We start from the raw sequence: 16802 nt of genomic DNA, 5'->3' as shown, positions 1-16802 counted from the left end.
CGCTTCAGATGTTCTGTTCTTAACAAGATGACCAGGTTGTGGCTTGCTTCAGCGACTTGCTTTGCTTCGCGGTCACGGTCCTGAAGTGTGAAGAGCTAAACAGTTACGAATCAGGTATGTGTAACAAGCTATTTATCAACCATCAATATAACAGTTATTTTAAAAGTGTGTTTCTCGAGGCCATGCCGGAAGAAATCCTTTAAGCCCCGGGCCTAAATAAAACTATCGAAGTCGGTCAACAATTTTTATTAGCTTATATTGTATAGACACTAGGACTGACTAGGACAAATTTTATACCAGTAAAGGCAGACTTAGTGGACAGATCAACACTACTGAGAGAAAGTGCAGAACTGTATTGGTAAAAATTTGGAATTTCAGATGGTCAATGTTTAGAAGCGAAAGGAAAATTAAATAAGAGGAAACTTTCCCAAGAACAGCTGCTTCTTAACAAGCTTTCAATTGGTATTTAGATCAGATCTAGAAGATCACTGAGTTCAATTAGAGGTCAATGTTGTAAAACAAATCCAAATGATTTTCTTCGTAATGAACGCCGGCAATCTCACTTAAAATCAAACAGGTCCATTGTGTGAGTTAGCTCAAATGAGAATTTTAAGTCAAGGATTAACTTTGCAACTTCCTCTTAATGCAGAAAGGCTATTTGTAAAAACAAATCGATAATAACATAAAACAAATCTGCAGAAAAAAACCTTTTTCTCTAAGGATGTCTTACTGCTCTAATATGAGTTGCCAAAGATGGTTGCCAACGAGTTGATATAAATGATAAAACAACAACTGTAATAGGATACATTGGCAACTTTTTGGATCAGTCTTACAACGGAAACATTGCTGCGTGAAAAAATGTTATGCGATACTGTAATTACATCTAAGATAGACAGCGAGAATTTTGTCTTTCAGCGTTCGCAACTGGGAACGTAAGCTTCCTATCCGATTTACAAAAGGCATATTTGTGTATTGTAATAACTGCTAAGTCACCAGGTTCCCATTGTTCCCAGGGCTTCTCATTACTCGACTCGTTTGCGAGGAAAGTTTCATACATGGGGACGAGGTTGAGTCCTATTGGTTTCATAGTTGTTATTAGATTATCCCAACAGAGCTCATCAAAAGCGCTCAATATGTGATTGTGCGAAGGTCCAAAAAACACCAAAGATATTTTGATATAACCGATCCTTGCGGACTGGGGACGAACCAAGGGGAGTTACTTTTTGTTATTCAAGGATTACGGCACATTTGGCAGGCAGAATTGATCCAACTTATTTTTATTTCATTTTATTCTTGAAACTTAGTTTTCAAACAAAGCTAAATTAAATTTGCCAAATTCACGTTTAGAACCAATATTTTCGTACTTCAGACCCACGAAGCGTTCTCACTCAGTAAGTTTTATTAACTTCACCTTTCCTTCAAGCCCCTGTCTCTGAGCTTTGGAAATTAGTAAGCTCCTCCACGGGTTATTGGGGCGGTTTTTATAACATGGAATTTCTCTATCCAGAAATTTTGAATGTGCATTATTTTTTTCAGCGCCGACCAGACAGACGCGTACCAGCGTGCAACCAATCTCTCGTCTGGATGACTCTCCGGAGTCAAGAATCGCAAAGCCCAACAATGGACAAGAAAAAAAAAAGGGTAAAAATTAATCAAGTTAATGATCACAGATGATGATGACAAAAATGGCAGTACAATAAACAAGAAGTTAAAATCGATGATTAAGAAGGAAGACCAAAATGAAGCAAAAGAAGTTATCATAGAAGATAAACTGAAGAATAAACAAGGAGAAGCAAGACATGACAAACAAGGAGAAAAAAAATGATGGACAAAAGTGATAAAAAAGATGAGATGAAAAGCCCAAAGACCAAATCAGAGGAAAAGCGATGACAAAAAAGAAGAAACATGCAGAAGACACAGAAGAAAAAAACAATAAGCAAAAGGACAAAGACAAGCAGCCCTGATGAATCGGAAACAAATACGAGAAAATAAAAGACAGTACACAATCCGGTAAAAGCTGAATTGTCTTGGTTCGCTGCTCATCTCTCTCTGCCAAAACTCTGATAAAAACTAACAAGTCTACTTCTAAAGTAAACTACACATTCCCTACATAAACCCATTGTTCTAACGAACAAACTAACCGAGGACGCTAATTCTAACTAAAACCTAACCCTTTGACGTCTGTGTTAATTTTTCAGGCTTTACTGACATTGATAAGTGTGGAAAATTAACTGCTTTAATTGTTTTTTCCTAGCTGGCATACCCAAGAACAGACCAAGGCCAAACGGAGCCTTTAAAAAGCAACAGGATAAAGCAGCGACCACTCCAGTTAAATAACAAGCCCGCACCAGTGGCAAGACCCCCCCTGCCCCCTCGTCAGGCATATCCACACCCACGATACCAACCTTATCAGCAGTATACAACGCGTTTCAGTCCCCTATGTCTCCTCTGTCTGCTATGGGCGGAGGCATGTTTAGCGACAATGCTGGAAGAAATGCACACCGATCTGTATTAAACACAGGTGTTGCTTACCTGGGATGAAACAATTATCCCAATGCCTGTTTCCTCCACCACCCGCTATTTAGGCCTCAACCACCCCAACACGCCCCCCAACCATGAGGATGTATCCTCCACATCCCCCTATGCGCAGTCTAATATCAATGACATGCCAGCACTCTTGCGCTCCAGCTTGCTGCCATGCCACCAATACCAGCTCGCTCCACCGCCGCAGCCACCACCCCCTCCTCCACCTCCAACACCACCTCCCTCCGCCAAGAACAGTCTTACCCCGTCACCAATCCATCATGTAATCCAGCATGCGCTCATCAATGCATGCATGCCGGTATCATACCCAGCACCATACCCCCTAGACCACGCTCCTTTGCCCCTGTAATCACAATGGGATCCACGGTTCAAAGCGGCCTGTTCATATACTAGTTATCCTGGATATCCCTGTGTAGCCAGTCCTGGAACGGTAGCACCCGTAGTGACCCCGAAACCTGCCACTCCAAAGAAACTATGTAAGCCGATCTGTCTCAAGTTCTGTCTGACAGTCTGCCCTCAGGATTGCTGCAGTGCTAAGGTGACAGGTGTGCAAGTTGTTAAACCGTCAACTTCCGTTACTGCAGTAGCCACACCATCCACTTCTTCATGCCCAGCAAGTTGTGCTCAAATATGTGCAACTCCGTGTCCTCAGGTGCGTCCAAAACGCTTCTAGTGCTGTAAATTTTTTTCTTTGTAAGACCACCAGTTTGATTCAAGTAATTAGCAAGGAACTGCATAGCAGCTTTAAGAGGAAGTTACAGATAATCAGATTTCACAAGTCATACGGTTAAAACCGCACGAGGGAAAAACTAACAAAGATACACTTTTTGTAAACAGAGCTGTTGCTTACCCACAAGCAAACCCGCTAGCACAGCGGCACCAGGCTCCACTAAGCCAGCTTCTTCAGCAGTAACAGGTATGGTAATCGTATAACACTCTCAGGCACTTGCTGTGAGAGTATAAGTACTGCCATTAGAAATCATAATCCGTCTATGCATCTATGCGTCACACAAACTGTTCCACATAGAAGGATAGCATACAAAATTCTGAACATAAAATGGGACTACGAAAGATGGGAAATTTATACAACTGAGAGTTGCAACCGATTTCCAACCATTTTAGCCCCACCGGCTGCGGCAAAAATTGGTATCTAGCTGTTACCAAGGGAACGAGTACTTAGATTAGTTTATGTTCTGCTACAGAGAGCAGAGGACAGACGTCGAACTTAAAATTCAGATAGGCTCGCCAAAATAGGATTTAATGAAGGGATTCAAAAGCTAGATAAGAAATAACAAGATCTTGAGGAACTAAGAAGAGAATGACTTCAAGTTTATCGACCTATTTTCCAGGTAGAGTGTTTTTTTTTATAACGTACCAAACCAACGTTAGCGAAGGGCCAGTCAGAACGAAGAAAAGTACCCAGATATCAGAGAAAATTTTATGTACAGATAAACAGCCGCATATGAGCAACTCAAGATTAGTTTTTTGTTTTAAATCTGAGGGTTCGAGAGGGTAGCGCGAGTGAACAACTCGACAGTGGTTTAGCGTGATCTGTACTCTTATTCACAAAGACATTCGTCATCAGTGTCATGTCATCCAGTCACACAAAATATTGTGGTGTCACGAGGAGCAGCTGAGTGAGTCCACAATAAATTTTGACCTTTGTGATAACGAATATCGTTTTAGATAAGAGGACAGAACACGCCAAACCACTGTCAATTTGTTTTATTTGTTTCTTTTAACACAGTAACGACGTCATATAAGACAATTCTTTCGGTGCGTGACCATTGCGTGACACGTCGAAGCGACAACCTGTCTGTACTCTTATCGAAAACGGCAAATTGGCCAATCAGATCACGACATTTCTGCCTATTGTGGTAAAATTTTTTATCAACACCGGAATAAGAATTGTTTTAAAACTTTGTCACTCTTTAGCCCGGCCAACAGCTACCCCAACGTCAAAGAAACCAAAGCCTGTTTCGTGCGTGGCGCCTGCCTGCTCCCCTCAGACGTGCCTACCATCGTGTCCCAAACCATGCTGTACTAAGAAACGCTTTCACGATATGGAACTAGTTGCGGGATGCCCTCGTGTTTGCTTTTCGAGTTGTGAACAAGTATGTCCCAGGCGCTGCTGTGGTCCTCACCCACCAATCAAAGCTACCATCAACCAGAGGCCCAAAATCAATGACATCCCCCAGTCCCCAAGGTGCCCCAAGATCTGTGCTGATGTATGCGCTCTAGAGTGTCCGCACAGATGCTGCGGCCCTGGCTCCATGAAGAGGGCGTTTATTTCAAGACCGTTTCCTCGTTTGGCTTACATGAAGAATCACTATGCATTTAATCAGAAAAGATACCAAGTACCTGTGTCGCGATTCAATAATCCGCGACGATTTGGATTGAAGAAGAAACGAAACACCATTCACTAACAGACATGGCGCGCTGGCTTGCCTATAGTAAGCCTCGATGGTTATGCTCGACGATGGCTTTGGCTGAGAGAACAAAGAGAAAGAGAAAGGTTCCTGGACAGAAGAGGTGCAAAGTTGACTGAAAAGATTGCAAGAGAGGTCTTGTACAATGACTTTATATACGGATACGACCACTTCTACTGAGACTGGTTTCTAGGGATAAGACATATCTGGGGATACAGCACGTTGACAATTTCCCTATTGCAATTTTGGATTATAGCATTATTACATATTAGAATTATATAACACTAGCCATACATATATTGCACTATATAGCGTTACGTTATAGGCTTTATCATGTACATATCGCGTTGAATATTATTACTTCAGCATGTAACATGCCATGCACATATTCTACCAAAATTTACATGTTTTCTCGTGTACATACTAAATGCTTCTTGTCAGGAGCGTTTACTTAAAGTGCTATCGTTGGTTTGCCGCAAACTGTAATTAAACTTTTCCCAGTTAGTCTGGCTTCTTCCAGTCTGGTTTCTGGTTCAGAAATAGTTAGAACTGACGAGCAACTTGAGGAAAACAAATAAAAATCACACTTTTAAGTAGACGTAGCTATGCTTCACAGACTGTAAATTAATGCACAGAGATAATCAGATAATAAACATGGTATTTTTCAATTGAGATGAGCTGAGATGTAAATCACATTGATTTCGCACCTGTAATTGATGCTGTCTAAGCAATACCCAAAGTTAAGGTTCCCGATATCTCTAACCTCCTCGTATCTTGGCCCGGTAAAATAATTCGAGATACATACTCAGAGTTTGCGACATCACGTAAAAAAATCAGTGGCGGCACACAGATACAACTCTATGACGTTACCCGTTTGCGTCAATAACCTCTTTATCAACTGAAATATGTAAAGCTACATGTCTGAACTTATTCTTACGTCTTAAACGTGCGAAACCTATAAAAACAATTTTAGCTCCGTAAACAAGTTTATCCAGGAGCCTCAACAATCAGTCAACCTTTCTTTGAGGAACGTGGAGTCAAGCAATTGACAAAACCATAAGAGCACTTGCCCAATAAAATAACAAAAAAGTAAAATTCAGCAAAAGGTGCCCCAGGCCCAAATGAAATAAAGACAGTCCCTAGCTCCCAGTTGAGCTTTCCGCGGGAAAACGCGAAAAACCAAGTCACGCTTGGATTTCTGTTTTGTATCTCATTGGCTGACAAGATGGCCGCATTTTCCTCGACCAATCACAGAGGGAGTTAAAGCAAAATCAGAGAAATCCCACATAACTTTCAACCCGTGCAAGCAAACCTCAAATAATTTCAATGATCAGAGATAGAGGACTTTCCTTGAAATTTTTAATTTCAAACTTTGTCTCTGACAATCACTTGCCAGGCAACAAGAACAAACTCTTTACCTTCCTATAATACAACTATTACTCTAGACATAATGCTCTTACATAGCAACTTGCAAATACAAAACATTTTTAAAGTGAAGCATTCTTAGGAAGCCAAAACTCAAAACTAATTAATTTCTCCTAATCAACGAGTGCCATATATTTTAAAAAGTCTTATGCTCTATATTCTCTAAGTTCTTTCAGTTACTCTTGTCGAGAACTGCACTTTACACTCATACCAGTAAGTTGCTGAGTTTTGGTTAAAAGTGCAATTTCTAACAATCTCAATCGAAGTTTACACATAATACAACATATGGTTCCAACAAAATTCCATTGAGCCGAAAAGGGAGGTAACCAATAACGTCTTAGTCGAGGGCAAAGCTAAAGGGGGCCTGAGGGTAAGGGATACCTACCCACATAACAGATACAAAGGAAACTAGTTTAACTACTACGCTTTCAAACCATAGTACTTCCAACTAAAACAAACCTAATCCTAAAGGCAGATGAAAATGACCAAGAGCCAAACCATCAAAACAAAAATTGCTGAAAATGTAATAAAACAGATTTAAGAATTTTGATGTTGATCCTGTGGACGCAGATCCCAACTGTGCTCACATTGTAGCTGGCTCTTTAATCCCCTCTTGCTGCTGAGATAATTTGAAGGATGTACAAGAACAAGTTGACAATATCCAAGTACAAGTTCAGTGCAGCAAATATGTACTCTTCTGGTGAGATGGAGTACATTTTGCCTCCACCCATCATGATCTGTGTATCATACACAAGGTACTGCAAGATAAAACACACCTCAACAGATAAGTTATAGCAATCTCCTGCTTTGGAAGCCAATGCATTAACTCTCCCAACCAGTGACCAGCACCATGTTCCAAGAATTATTACATGGTAGGTTGAAGGGAACTGGTAAACACATTTCTATAGCAACAGGTTATGTGGTAACTATTACAGCAAAATACTAACTAAAGATGATCTGTATGTTTGTTTAAACAGTAGCATTTTGGTCCATGCTGTCCCCATAAATACAAACTACACTGTAAATAGAGGGCATTAAATGGAGCTCCACAGTAGACCTTTTACCTAAAGTCAGACTTCTCTGGGTCCAAAACATAACTTTATTAATGGAAGGTAGACATTTGGAATTCTCTGTCGGGCATTTTGAGAAAATTCATCAGATCGGAGAAGGCATTTCAAGGTGAACAAAGATTTACACCTCAAAAATGTGGCTGCAAATTACTTCAATAGAAAAAGTTTTTTGTCCATGACTTGGTTTTCTGTGAGGCAGCATGCAAGAGTGTTCAATGGGCTGGACTTGCAACCAGAGGCCACATGTGGAAGTCATATGTTATGAGGCCTCTTGCAGGCCGTCATTTTAATCTTTACTTTCTTTCATTTGAGTCACTAATTTTGTTTGCCCTTCAGGCCTTTTTGGTACATGTATGAGCAGTGCTAAGGAAAACCAAATCATTCATTTTACTTTTTTAAATTAATTGGACACAACTCCTGAAGAATGAAAGCAGCACTATGCCTGCTATTTTTCCAAGAAACATACCATGGCAAATATGAGAGCTCCAAGCGAAGCATAGACAACTGAAAGAACCTGAAATATTATGGAAAATAGTTACCAGGTTTAACACAAATTTTTCAGGTTGACAACTTGGGTTATAAAATTAGTAATCAACCATGATTTTCTACTTTTGGTCTTTCTGAACTGTAATTAGTATGACAAAGCTTCAAAGGAAACTGTAAATTCAAACCAAATTCAACTTCTGATATTACTTTCACCAAGAATATGTGGAAAGTATTAAAAAGATAAAGAAAGCTGTAGAGAATATGTAAAACATTAAAAGACAAATCCCTTTCTTTGTTTTTTTTGTCTTTAACTTATCCTGCTCCACATAATATTCTTGACCTAGTTTTGTTTTGGTCCCAAACCAAACCCATGGAATATAAGGCTACTACTGACAACAACAACAACAACAACAACAACAACAACAACAACAACAACAACAAAATTCAAGTCTCTAGGGATTGAAACATAAATGAAGGGAAGAAGACCCCCCCCCTCCTACTTATATCATGCTTTTCCATGACTCCCTCTTGGATAAGATGGAGATGGCTATTGTGCAGGCATAGTGTAAAGTATACATCTTACCCTGCTGTGAAAAAAGATCATCAAAAAGCCAAAGCAGATGAGAATAATCAAAGCCACGAACAGAAATCCGCCCATCATGGTGAAGTCATACTGTCAAGGACAGAGCATATTTAAAGAAATTGCTGTTAAAAATTTGGTAAGCAGATCTCTCTAAAAAGCAAAAACTACCAAAAAAAGGAACTTAGTGCAACAGAGCAAACAGGGCCTCATAGCATATTTGCCAGCAGAAATCATGTAATGTAGAAATCATTCACTTGCATGAAAATGAATATTGGCAGATATTTTTTGAAACCAGGAAGTACAGATCTATAAGCTCTAGGTAAACTGACTTTCTGGTGAAACAAAATAGGAAAGGGTGGTGAATGTGTGTTAGGAAATGCAATGCAAAGTGACTCTCTTTGAAAACAGAAAGTAAATGTTATTGTTTCAATGGGAACCCTTGATTCTTGATGCTGGCAAAAGTGCAGATCATTAACTCCAGCTCTGGGACCAAGATTAGCTAACACTACCTTAAGTTTACTATAAAAACAGCAACCATGGTTCACCTGAAAATTAAAGGCCCTACAATATGAAACACCTACAGCCGAAACTTGCATAACATCTGTTGAAAAGTTATACTGACTTGAAGGGTTACTAGTCTCTCACCTTAGTCTGGAATGCAAAAATGGTAATTGCCAGAACGACAACCTATAAAAAAGTTTCACAACAAGAATTATTGAAAAGTTAACTTTTAATTCACATGATGTTGCACAGTCCTCAACCTGCCAATATCTCTTTCTGCAAAAAAAAAGGTTTCTCACTATCAAACTGCAAAATTTTCACTACCTTCAGCCAAATGAAACTCCACAAGCATATCAGCTAGTATCAATTGTATTTTAGTTATTCAAACTCATGCTAACTCAAAACTCATTCAAATCTAGTCATCTACTGACCGTATGTCTCAAAGAAAATTTAACAATTTCTAATTCGGGTTTCTCTCCTAATCAATATTCTCCTCACATACTAGGAATTTAGTTTTTGCTAACCATACAATATTGCTTAGCTGACAAAATTTTCATGGCATACAATTAAAGTCACATTAACTTCAGTGACCATACTTAGGCTGGTTTAAACCCCAACAGAAAGTAATCATGACTGGTTCCATCAGCTGCATTTTAAGTATTTTTTTAACAATCTTCCTTCCAGAGCTGTCAACAAGAGCTGGTGGTGGGCCAAAACCCATGGCTAGTCTGCCATTTTATAGCCAGCCACTTCCAACCACTGCAACCCTTTCCTAGTTTTTAGTGGAATTACATGTAAAATTTACTAGTAAAGGGCTACATGTAGATGTGTTAATCAACTCCACTTTCACTACTTGAAGCTTTGTGCAAACTTTTTGGAACAACTGGTACATTTTAACTGAACAGCTCACAGCAATGAGCGTAATTTGATGAAAAAAATGGTATCCACAACGACCTGGCTGTCTGCTATTTCTTTACATTTAACTTCTACTTCAACTAATAGACAGACCTGTTCCTCAGTTCTATCTCTATTACAGCATATATCATAAGAACTCAAAACCAAAAAGGCTGCAACTTACTGCAGTTATTCCAACAGCCATAAGTACCTCATCTTTATTATAAACACTGTGGAAAGTTGATTTACAAGTAAGAAACTGTTGGTATTGTTCATATAATACATAATAGTTGTGTGTATATGGCTAAAGTGAAAATTGCAACAAAAATTGGGTATTAAGATATAATTAATGCAAAGGAAATTTAAGTATTCATCTATTAATAGTCCTAAGATGAGTAGCACAATCACCATGCCCATAAGGGGTTGACTGCAAACTTTCAATGATTTCTTCTGTTTTACATTTTCATTGAAGCCAAATCTTTGCTTACAGGTAAAGTTGTTCTTATTGATTATAGTAAAAGCAAAAAACCAGAAAACCACATTACTGTCTTTGAGAAAATACCCGTGAAAGATGAAAATTCGAGCCAATTTTGGTTGTAACGCGTAACACAATCTCAGTGGTAAAATTTTTTAAATACATTTTTCATTGAAAAGAAAGCTCGTTTGAGCAAACAAATTACACCTAATAATAACACACAATAAACACTACATTTGAGCAAAACTTTGACATTTCAAGTTTATTAAAACGCATAGAAAAGATTCATCATTCTTAAGTATCCTTTGTGTAACGCTGGGTTTCAGAATTTGGAAGTACACCAAGTTGTTGTCCGCAGAATGACTGAACTGGAATCCTGTGGGAACAAAAACACATTAATCAAATGCTCATACTTGGTGTTCTAAAATAGCGAAAAATCAGTCTAAAGGATTAACTATAAACGGAGAAATATCAGTGTAAAACAGTCGCTACGGTTTTGTAAAACCTGATTACGCAATAATATTTTTCATCAACTTACCTGCTCCTTCGCTACTATACTTCAAACACGGCAAAGTCGGGTTTCGAAATCGATTACACTTCAATGCTCATAACTTTCTCTTGTCATTTCCAAGTTTTCGGGTCCATATCTTTAGAAACGGCCAAATTATTCACTTTTGACCAAGTCGCTACGCTTTTTACCATGTTGACGCCATATTAAGAACGGAGTCTCGCCACAAATGCCAACAAAAGCGCTATGAAATCTGCTGTTTGTTCCGCCATTTTCGCCTTCATCTTTTCATCTCCGTGTCGAAAATAGCTTGGTAACCTTTCCTACTTTGGTTTCTGCGACGTTATCAAGGGTCGGGGGTCTTCAAGCTCAATAATTTTTCTGAGATTTAGCCATCTGTAAATATCGCTTCAAGTGCGCTTGACAAGAGGTATGGTTAACGAAAAGGAAAAAAAGCTTGCGAGGATCAAAGAGTGGAGGAGGAAAAAGCAGGAAAAGAATAGGCTAAGGAATCTAAAATATAATGAAAAGAATCGCAAAAAGAGAGCTGAATTTCCAAGTGAAAATGGTGATGTGATCTTCAAGTTGTAAAAAGAGGCAGAAAGTCAGTTTTTAGAGTTCCAGTTGATCTCACTAGGGAGATACTAGCCTCCATGTAATACAAAATGTTATTATTTTTACTTTTTACTGTGTCAGTGAACTCGAAATTGATTATTTGTGAAAAAGACCACACCCACAAGGGATTATCGGTAAATACAAATTTGAATCAAATGTGACAAAAATAAAATAGTTTGAAATAAATCAGTTGTAATAGCAAATGTGAATTTAAAACAGACCTAAAGAAGTGATTTTGTCCCAAACTAGCAATTTTCATATTTTCCATACATGTTACAGAAGTGGGTATGGTGATTGTGCTACTCATCTAAGTTATCTCCATCTCCAAAAAATGCTACCAAAATTTGAAATCCATTGACCATGATCAAAGAAAGGCAGATTATGATTCAGTGATTCTGTTAAAATATTATAACAGAAACAATAGTGAGGAGAGGGTCATCAATTTTTTTCAGCTCAAGATTGTCCACCTGATGTATGTCCACAAAAGCAGACTACAATTTACCTTGATACAGCACCAAGAAGATATCCTTCACAGATGGTCTAAATAACAACAAAACAAAACAAAATTCAATACAACTTAAACCTAAAGAACATTTAATTATGGTATCAAAACACAAATAGACCACAAAAGGGTGACACCCTTAACCCTTTCACTCCCAATATCTAATTAGTAATTCTCCTTACTATCTGCCATACAATTTTTATGATGTTAGTTCAGAGAATGTGGTATTAGATAAACTAATAATCCCATAACTGATATTTTTCTCTATTCTCATCACCTACCTGCTTGATATTGTATTGATATTGTAAGGAGAAATTCTGTCTTAGTCACTTGTGGGAATGAAAGGGTTAAAATTAATTCATTCAACTACACTGCACACTTATCTGAGCATTAAAAGAGTCAACAATAATGGAAATGCAGGGATTCTGAGGGCAACGAAGTTGAAACTAATGAAACATACAGCAAGCAGAAGTTTGCTTAAACGAAAAACTTCTCTATCTTACAACTTGATGAAAAAGTATTATTAAAGTATACAGTTTTTATAATATATTACATGAAACATTCAGTTAACATATCAAGTGCAAAATTTCAAATTTTCAAATTCAGTTCTAATTTCCCCTCCAGTCTTAATTTTAGACCAAAATGAAGCATTCAGTCTTGAAGACAAATCACAAACTCCATTTCCAGTGCAGTTCAGTAACATAGGGGGAGTGAAATGTGACAGTCTTTAGGTTACTTTAGGGGGGTGCTCACTGATAGATGCAGGAATTAGGAATACATTACACAAATGAAGTAGAAGGTACTCACAAAAATTACAAGAAAGATCATGTTAGTTGGGAACTGCCGCCTAAAAGGAGATCAAACAAGTTAACAACATCAGCTAACGTTAAGTATCTAAGAAAATGTCAAACAACAACCAAGAGAAGTTGTTTATATTGATTTCATAAGCAACTTCTCTTTCCAAAGTTCAAACCTTTTTCAGAAACAAATTTGAAGGATTTTTCCAAAACTTTTCCAGGATTCAGATCTCCAAATTTTAACTCAAACCCTTTCATTCCCAAGATTTCCAAATCAGTTCTCTTAAGGGTCTACATACATTCCATATAGCATAAATTTTAAAAACTTTATTGCTTGTAAATGAGTTAAACAGATTTCCAAGACTTTGTACAAATACAGGACCTATTGACATTATTCAGGACTTTCCAGTCCTGGGAAATGTCAAAACAAAATTCCAGGATGTCCTAGGTTTTCTGGCCCTGTACAAAACCTGTCTCTGCAACTCTAAAAAATTTTTCAGCATTTGTATTCTTCAATAACATTGATTTCTCATAAGATAGAAAACACAGAATAAGCGCTTGTGAAACTTAAAAAAAAGTACTTGAGACATGCCATGAGACAATCCAATTATATTCTTATAGCAAACCATACTATGTCATAGTTTCACAGCAAGAAAGGAATTCTTACCTTACACTCTCACAACAAGCCATAGCAATCATTGTGACAAATGTGACAGCCCTGTAACATAACATTGAAAAAAGTGAGAAAAAATTTGGAAAGTGTACACCATTGTAACTGAAAAGAGCAGTAAGAAGAGTAGGTGGATGTCTTTTTAAGTTATTGGCATGAATATCAAATGTATTATTCAATATTTATAAGCATGCAAATAATGGCTTAGGTGACTGGATAAGGTCCTCCATGCAGGGTGATTTTAAAGGTGAAGAACTTATTTTCTACATGACTATCAATTGAAATGATTTTTGTGTGCTCACAAAGAAAAACATAAATACAAGACAATGCAGTTGCTCTGACCAACAATCACTTGTTTTTTAGTAATCATTTTTCATCAAACTAACATAATTAAACTCAAAAGGTTTCAGGGGATTATTTGACAATAACAGTTATTGTCAAATAATCCCTTGGACAATTTCTAGAACCTTTTGAGTTTAATTATGTTAGTTTGAGCCTTTCAACTATCCTGCCTTACATACATGATTGATGTTAATTTACTGCAGCATTTGTATCCAACTAAAATCAAAGTTATTTTTGCATAAACTAAAAAAAATAAATCACACTTACAAAGCTCCATAAAATAATCCTACATGTTTCATTGCATATTCTTGTACAGGCTCACTGAATAAAGAAAAAATGATAAAAATGATGTTAACCTTAATATTATTACAAGAAGGTGCCTAAAGTGCTTTATCCAATTTTACATCTCTGCAAATTTATTTTCCTTACCAATACAGGAAGAAACAGATGAATGCCATTGTTATGACAAGTTGGCCAAGTAGAATAGCATAGACCTATAAAATAGAAATAAACAAAAACATTACTGATAATTATGTCCTGCAAGAGCACATAGCAGTCACTCTGTAGGTCTTACCAGCTACCCCAGATGTCAATTTTAATCACTGAGTAAAACATTGTGTTTGAGTTTGCTTGTACAAAGTTGTTTTCTTGTTTTGTGGGGATTGTTTTGTTTACACAGACAATGTCAAATTGGCCACAATTACATGTCTACAACCTTAAAAAAACCATTGGAAAATTGTATAAATAGTACAAATTTTTCCAGCAGCTTAAATTGAGAACTTATATAATTCCAAAATAGATTCTATATTGCTCTATATCTGTTCAGTAAAATAGATCACAGATGATGTCAAAATGTGGAAAGTGTGTTACTGAACTAAAATGCTCTTAACCCTTTAACTACCAAGATCTCATTAGTAATTCTCCTTACTGTCTCCCTACAGTTCTTATGATATTAGTTTGGAGAATTTGGTGTTGTATCAACTTATAATCCCCTAATTGATATTTTTCTTCATTCTCATCACTTGTCAGCTTGATATTGTATTGATATTGTAAGGAGAATTCTGTCTTAGTCACTCATTGGAGTCAAAGGGTTAACACATTTTGACAACTTCTATGATCTGTTACTGAACAGATCCATAGCAATACATGACCTATTTGTTTTATATGATAAAGAAGCAAAAAATTGTTGATGGTAATGTCATCTAAGCATCTGTCCTCCAACAGATCACCAACAAAAGCCAATAAAAAGGCACCCATAATTCATATTATTATAAATAAGTGTATGCATCATGGACAGTAGTGTCACAGAGCAGTTTACACTTCATGCCTGAGTAATCAGACAATATGCATCAACTGCACATGCTGTAATATAGCGAGATACTGCGCTCATTTCATGTTACAAAGGTCCCCTAATTAATAAATTACACATAAATTTACCCAATGCGTATTTTGCTTCACTTTCCAGTTTTTATATTGTTTTCATACAAAAGGATCATCAGCAACATCATCTAATCAAACTGCCCAGAATCATACTGTCTAAAAAATAACAAATCGGACTCCCACCAATTTTTTTAACCCCTCACATGATAACAGACCAGTCCATTAAAGATGGAGCCAAGTGGAGATTTCCTGTCAGAGGGTGTATGTAATTCAGTTCCCTTAATTCCGTCCCTCCTTTCACTATATATAAATGTCGACGTTAAGGTTTGAGTGGTTTAAATAGAGTTTCTGCTAGAAATCCCACGTTAATCATCACAGCACTTGTACGTGGGTAAGTGTACGTTCGTTTAATTGGTGTCATGGCGAAGTAAGGATAAAAAGGAAAAAATGTCGTGAATATAATTTGTGATAATGAAGCTCTATATTTATATTACATTTTCTTGACAGTCAAAGTCAAGAGTATACTTTATCCAACCTTCGTATCTACCCAAAATAAGGGTAGTGATTTTTAACCGATAATATAGGTTACCCTTATGTGTGCGCAAGTATATGCATATAAATGACAAAATGAAACAGCTGAATCAAAATACAAACTCTAATCAACATGCACCGAACACAGGCCAAATCTTACCTTTCGAATGAAGCCTGTGACAAAAAGCAAAAAATACATCATTTAGTAACCTCGAAAAAACTAACAACATATCACATCTAATTCAACCAGTTAAAAATTACATTTATAACCCTTACCAGCGCGAATGGAGGAGTCGCTGAAAGCCATTGTGTTATCGAATTGGCTATAGTCGGCCCCGCCATATTTGTTTGCCTCTGGGTCGTACATTTTGAAATAACTGTTTCTTTTGCCAAAATACCCTTTTCGCTCCGAGGAAAAAAATTATCTATCTCCTCAGTTATCGCCCAGTTTCATAACTATATATGGGGTAATAATAATTGCTCAGATGAATGTTTGTACCGTTGGAAAGCAAAACTCTTCCGGGAAAACTAGTACCATTTGTAGCATGACGTCACCTTCGTGATGATTGGACAGTGTTGATAAGCAGGGCTGATGGGAAAGTTAGTTCCAGTCGAGTGACTGAGTATCCATCTTAACTTCGTAGAATTAAATACTCATGACTTATTCATCAATACACAAGACACGTCTGTGCTACGATTGGCTTCGCTCAAATAAAATTTCAATGTTTGTCGCTATTGTCAAAAAGTACAAAGCGGAAATCTAACAAGATTAATTAACAGGGAATTCTTCACGAACTTGGGTTGGACTTTGGACCAATCAAAGCGCGTTCTATCAGTTTTAGTTCTGCTTAGTCTATCTTTGGATATTGTGGACTTTGAATGCGTATGTACCGTTGTATATTGAAATTCTTCCGAAAGAACTTCCACTCATTTGAGTATGGCGTCACCTTCGTGTTGAATGGGCAGTGTGCTAGTCACACACTAGCCCACTGTTGGTAAGGGAGGTTTGATGGAAAGGTGGAAAGGTCAAAGCCCAAGACTGCTAGTTTC

At 37.4% G+C, this 16802-nt stretch overlaps 2 protein-coding genes and 1 long non-coding RNA gene across 3 annotated transcripts; 1 reads left to right on the top strand and 2 right to left on the bottom strand.

Moving 5' to 3' along the window:
- Nucleotides 1-2836: 2836 nt before the first annotated feature.
- On the top strand, nucleotides 2837-5645 carry LOC131782056 (keratin-associated protein 4-3). The gene is given in 3 exon segments (XM_066173232.1): nucleotides 2837-3196; nucleotides 3382-3460; nucleotides 4480-5645. Coding segments are annotated over 3 exon segments (930 nt in total). The 3' UTR covers nucleotides 4971-5645.
- A 673-nt stretch (nucleotides 5646-6318) lies between these two features.
- On the bottom strand, nucleotides 6319-16303 carry LOC131782057 (protein lifeguard 2-like). Its single transcript, XM_059098770.2, has 12 exons — nucleotides 16029-16303; nucleotides 15913-15926; nucleotides 14271-14335; nucleotides 14109-14162; nucleotides 13497-13547; nucleotides 12840-12879; nucleotides 12033-12070; nucleotides 10117-10162; nucleotides 9183-9224; nucleotides 8538-8627; nucleotides 7935-7982; nucleotides 6319-7156 (listed from the first exon to the last, which is right to left on the bottom strand). Exons 1-12 carry the CDS (start codon nucleotides 16117-16119, stop codon nucleotides 7001-7003), a joined length of 735 nt encoding a protein of 244 aa, XP_058954753.1. The 5' UTR covers nucleotides 16120-16303; the 3' UTR covers nucleotides 6319-7000.
- On the bottom strand, nucleotides 10643-11348 carry LOC131782059 (uncharacterized). The gene is made up of 2 exons (XR_009340008.2): nucleotides 10946-11348; nucleotides 10643-10783 (listed from the first exon to the last, which is right to left on the bottom strand). It is a non-coding gene; the product is annotated as an uncharacterized lncRNA (long non-coding RNA).
- Nucleotides 16304-16802: the final 499 nt, after the last annotated feature.

The sequence above is a fragment of the Pocillopora verrucosa genome, chromosome 10, assembly GCF_036669915.1.
Source record: "Pocillopora verrucosa isolate sample1 chromosome 10, ASM3666991v2, whole genome shotgun sequence".
NCBI classification, from domain to species: Eukaryota; Metazoa; Cnidaria; class Anthozoa; order Scleractinia; family Pocilloporidae; genus Pocillopora; species Pocillopora verrucosa.
Note: the sequence above shows the minus strand (reverse complement) of the source record. Positions and strands in the feature narration are given on the sequence as shown.

What these genes read in the sequence shown, in the direction of transcription:
- LOC131782057 (XM_059098770.2), bottom strand. Translation starts at nt 16,119, where the DNA reads ATGTACGACCCAGAGGCAAACAAATATGGCGGGGCCGACTATAGCCAA. An exon ending in GCTTGTTGTGAGAGTGTAAG is followed by an intron (nt 12,880 to 13,496) that starts GTAAGAATTCCT and finishes ATCTCCTTTTAG; the next exon opens with GCGGCAGTTCCCAACTAACA. An exon ending in GAGCTCTCATATTTGCCATG is followed by an intron (nt 7,157 to 7,934) that starts GTATGTTTCTTG and finishes TTTATCTTGCAG; the next exon opens with TACCTTGTGTATGATACACA.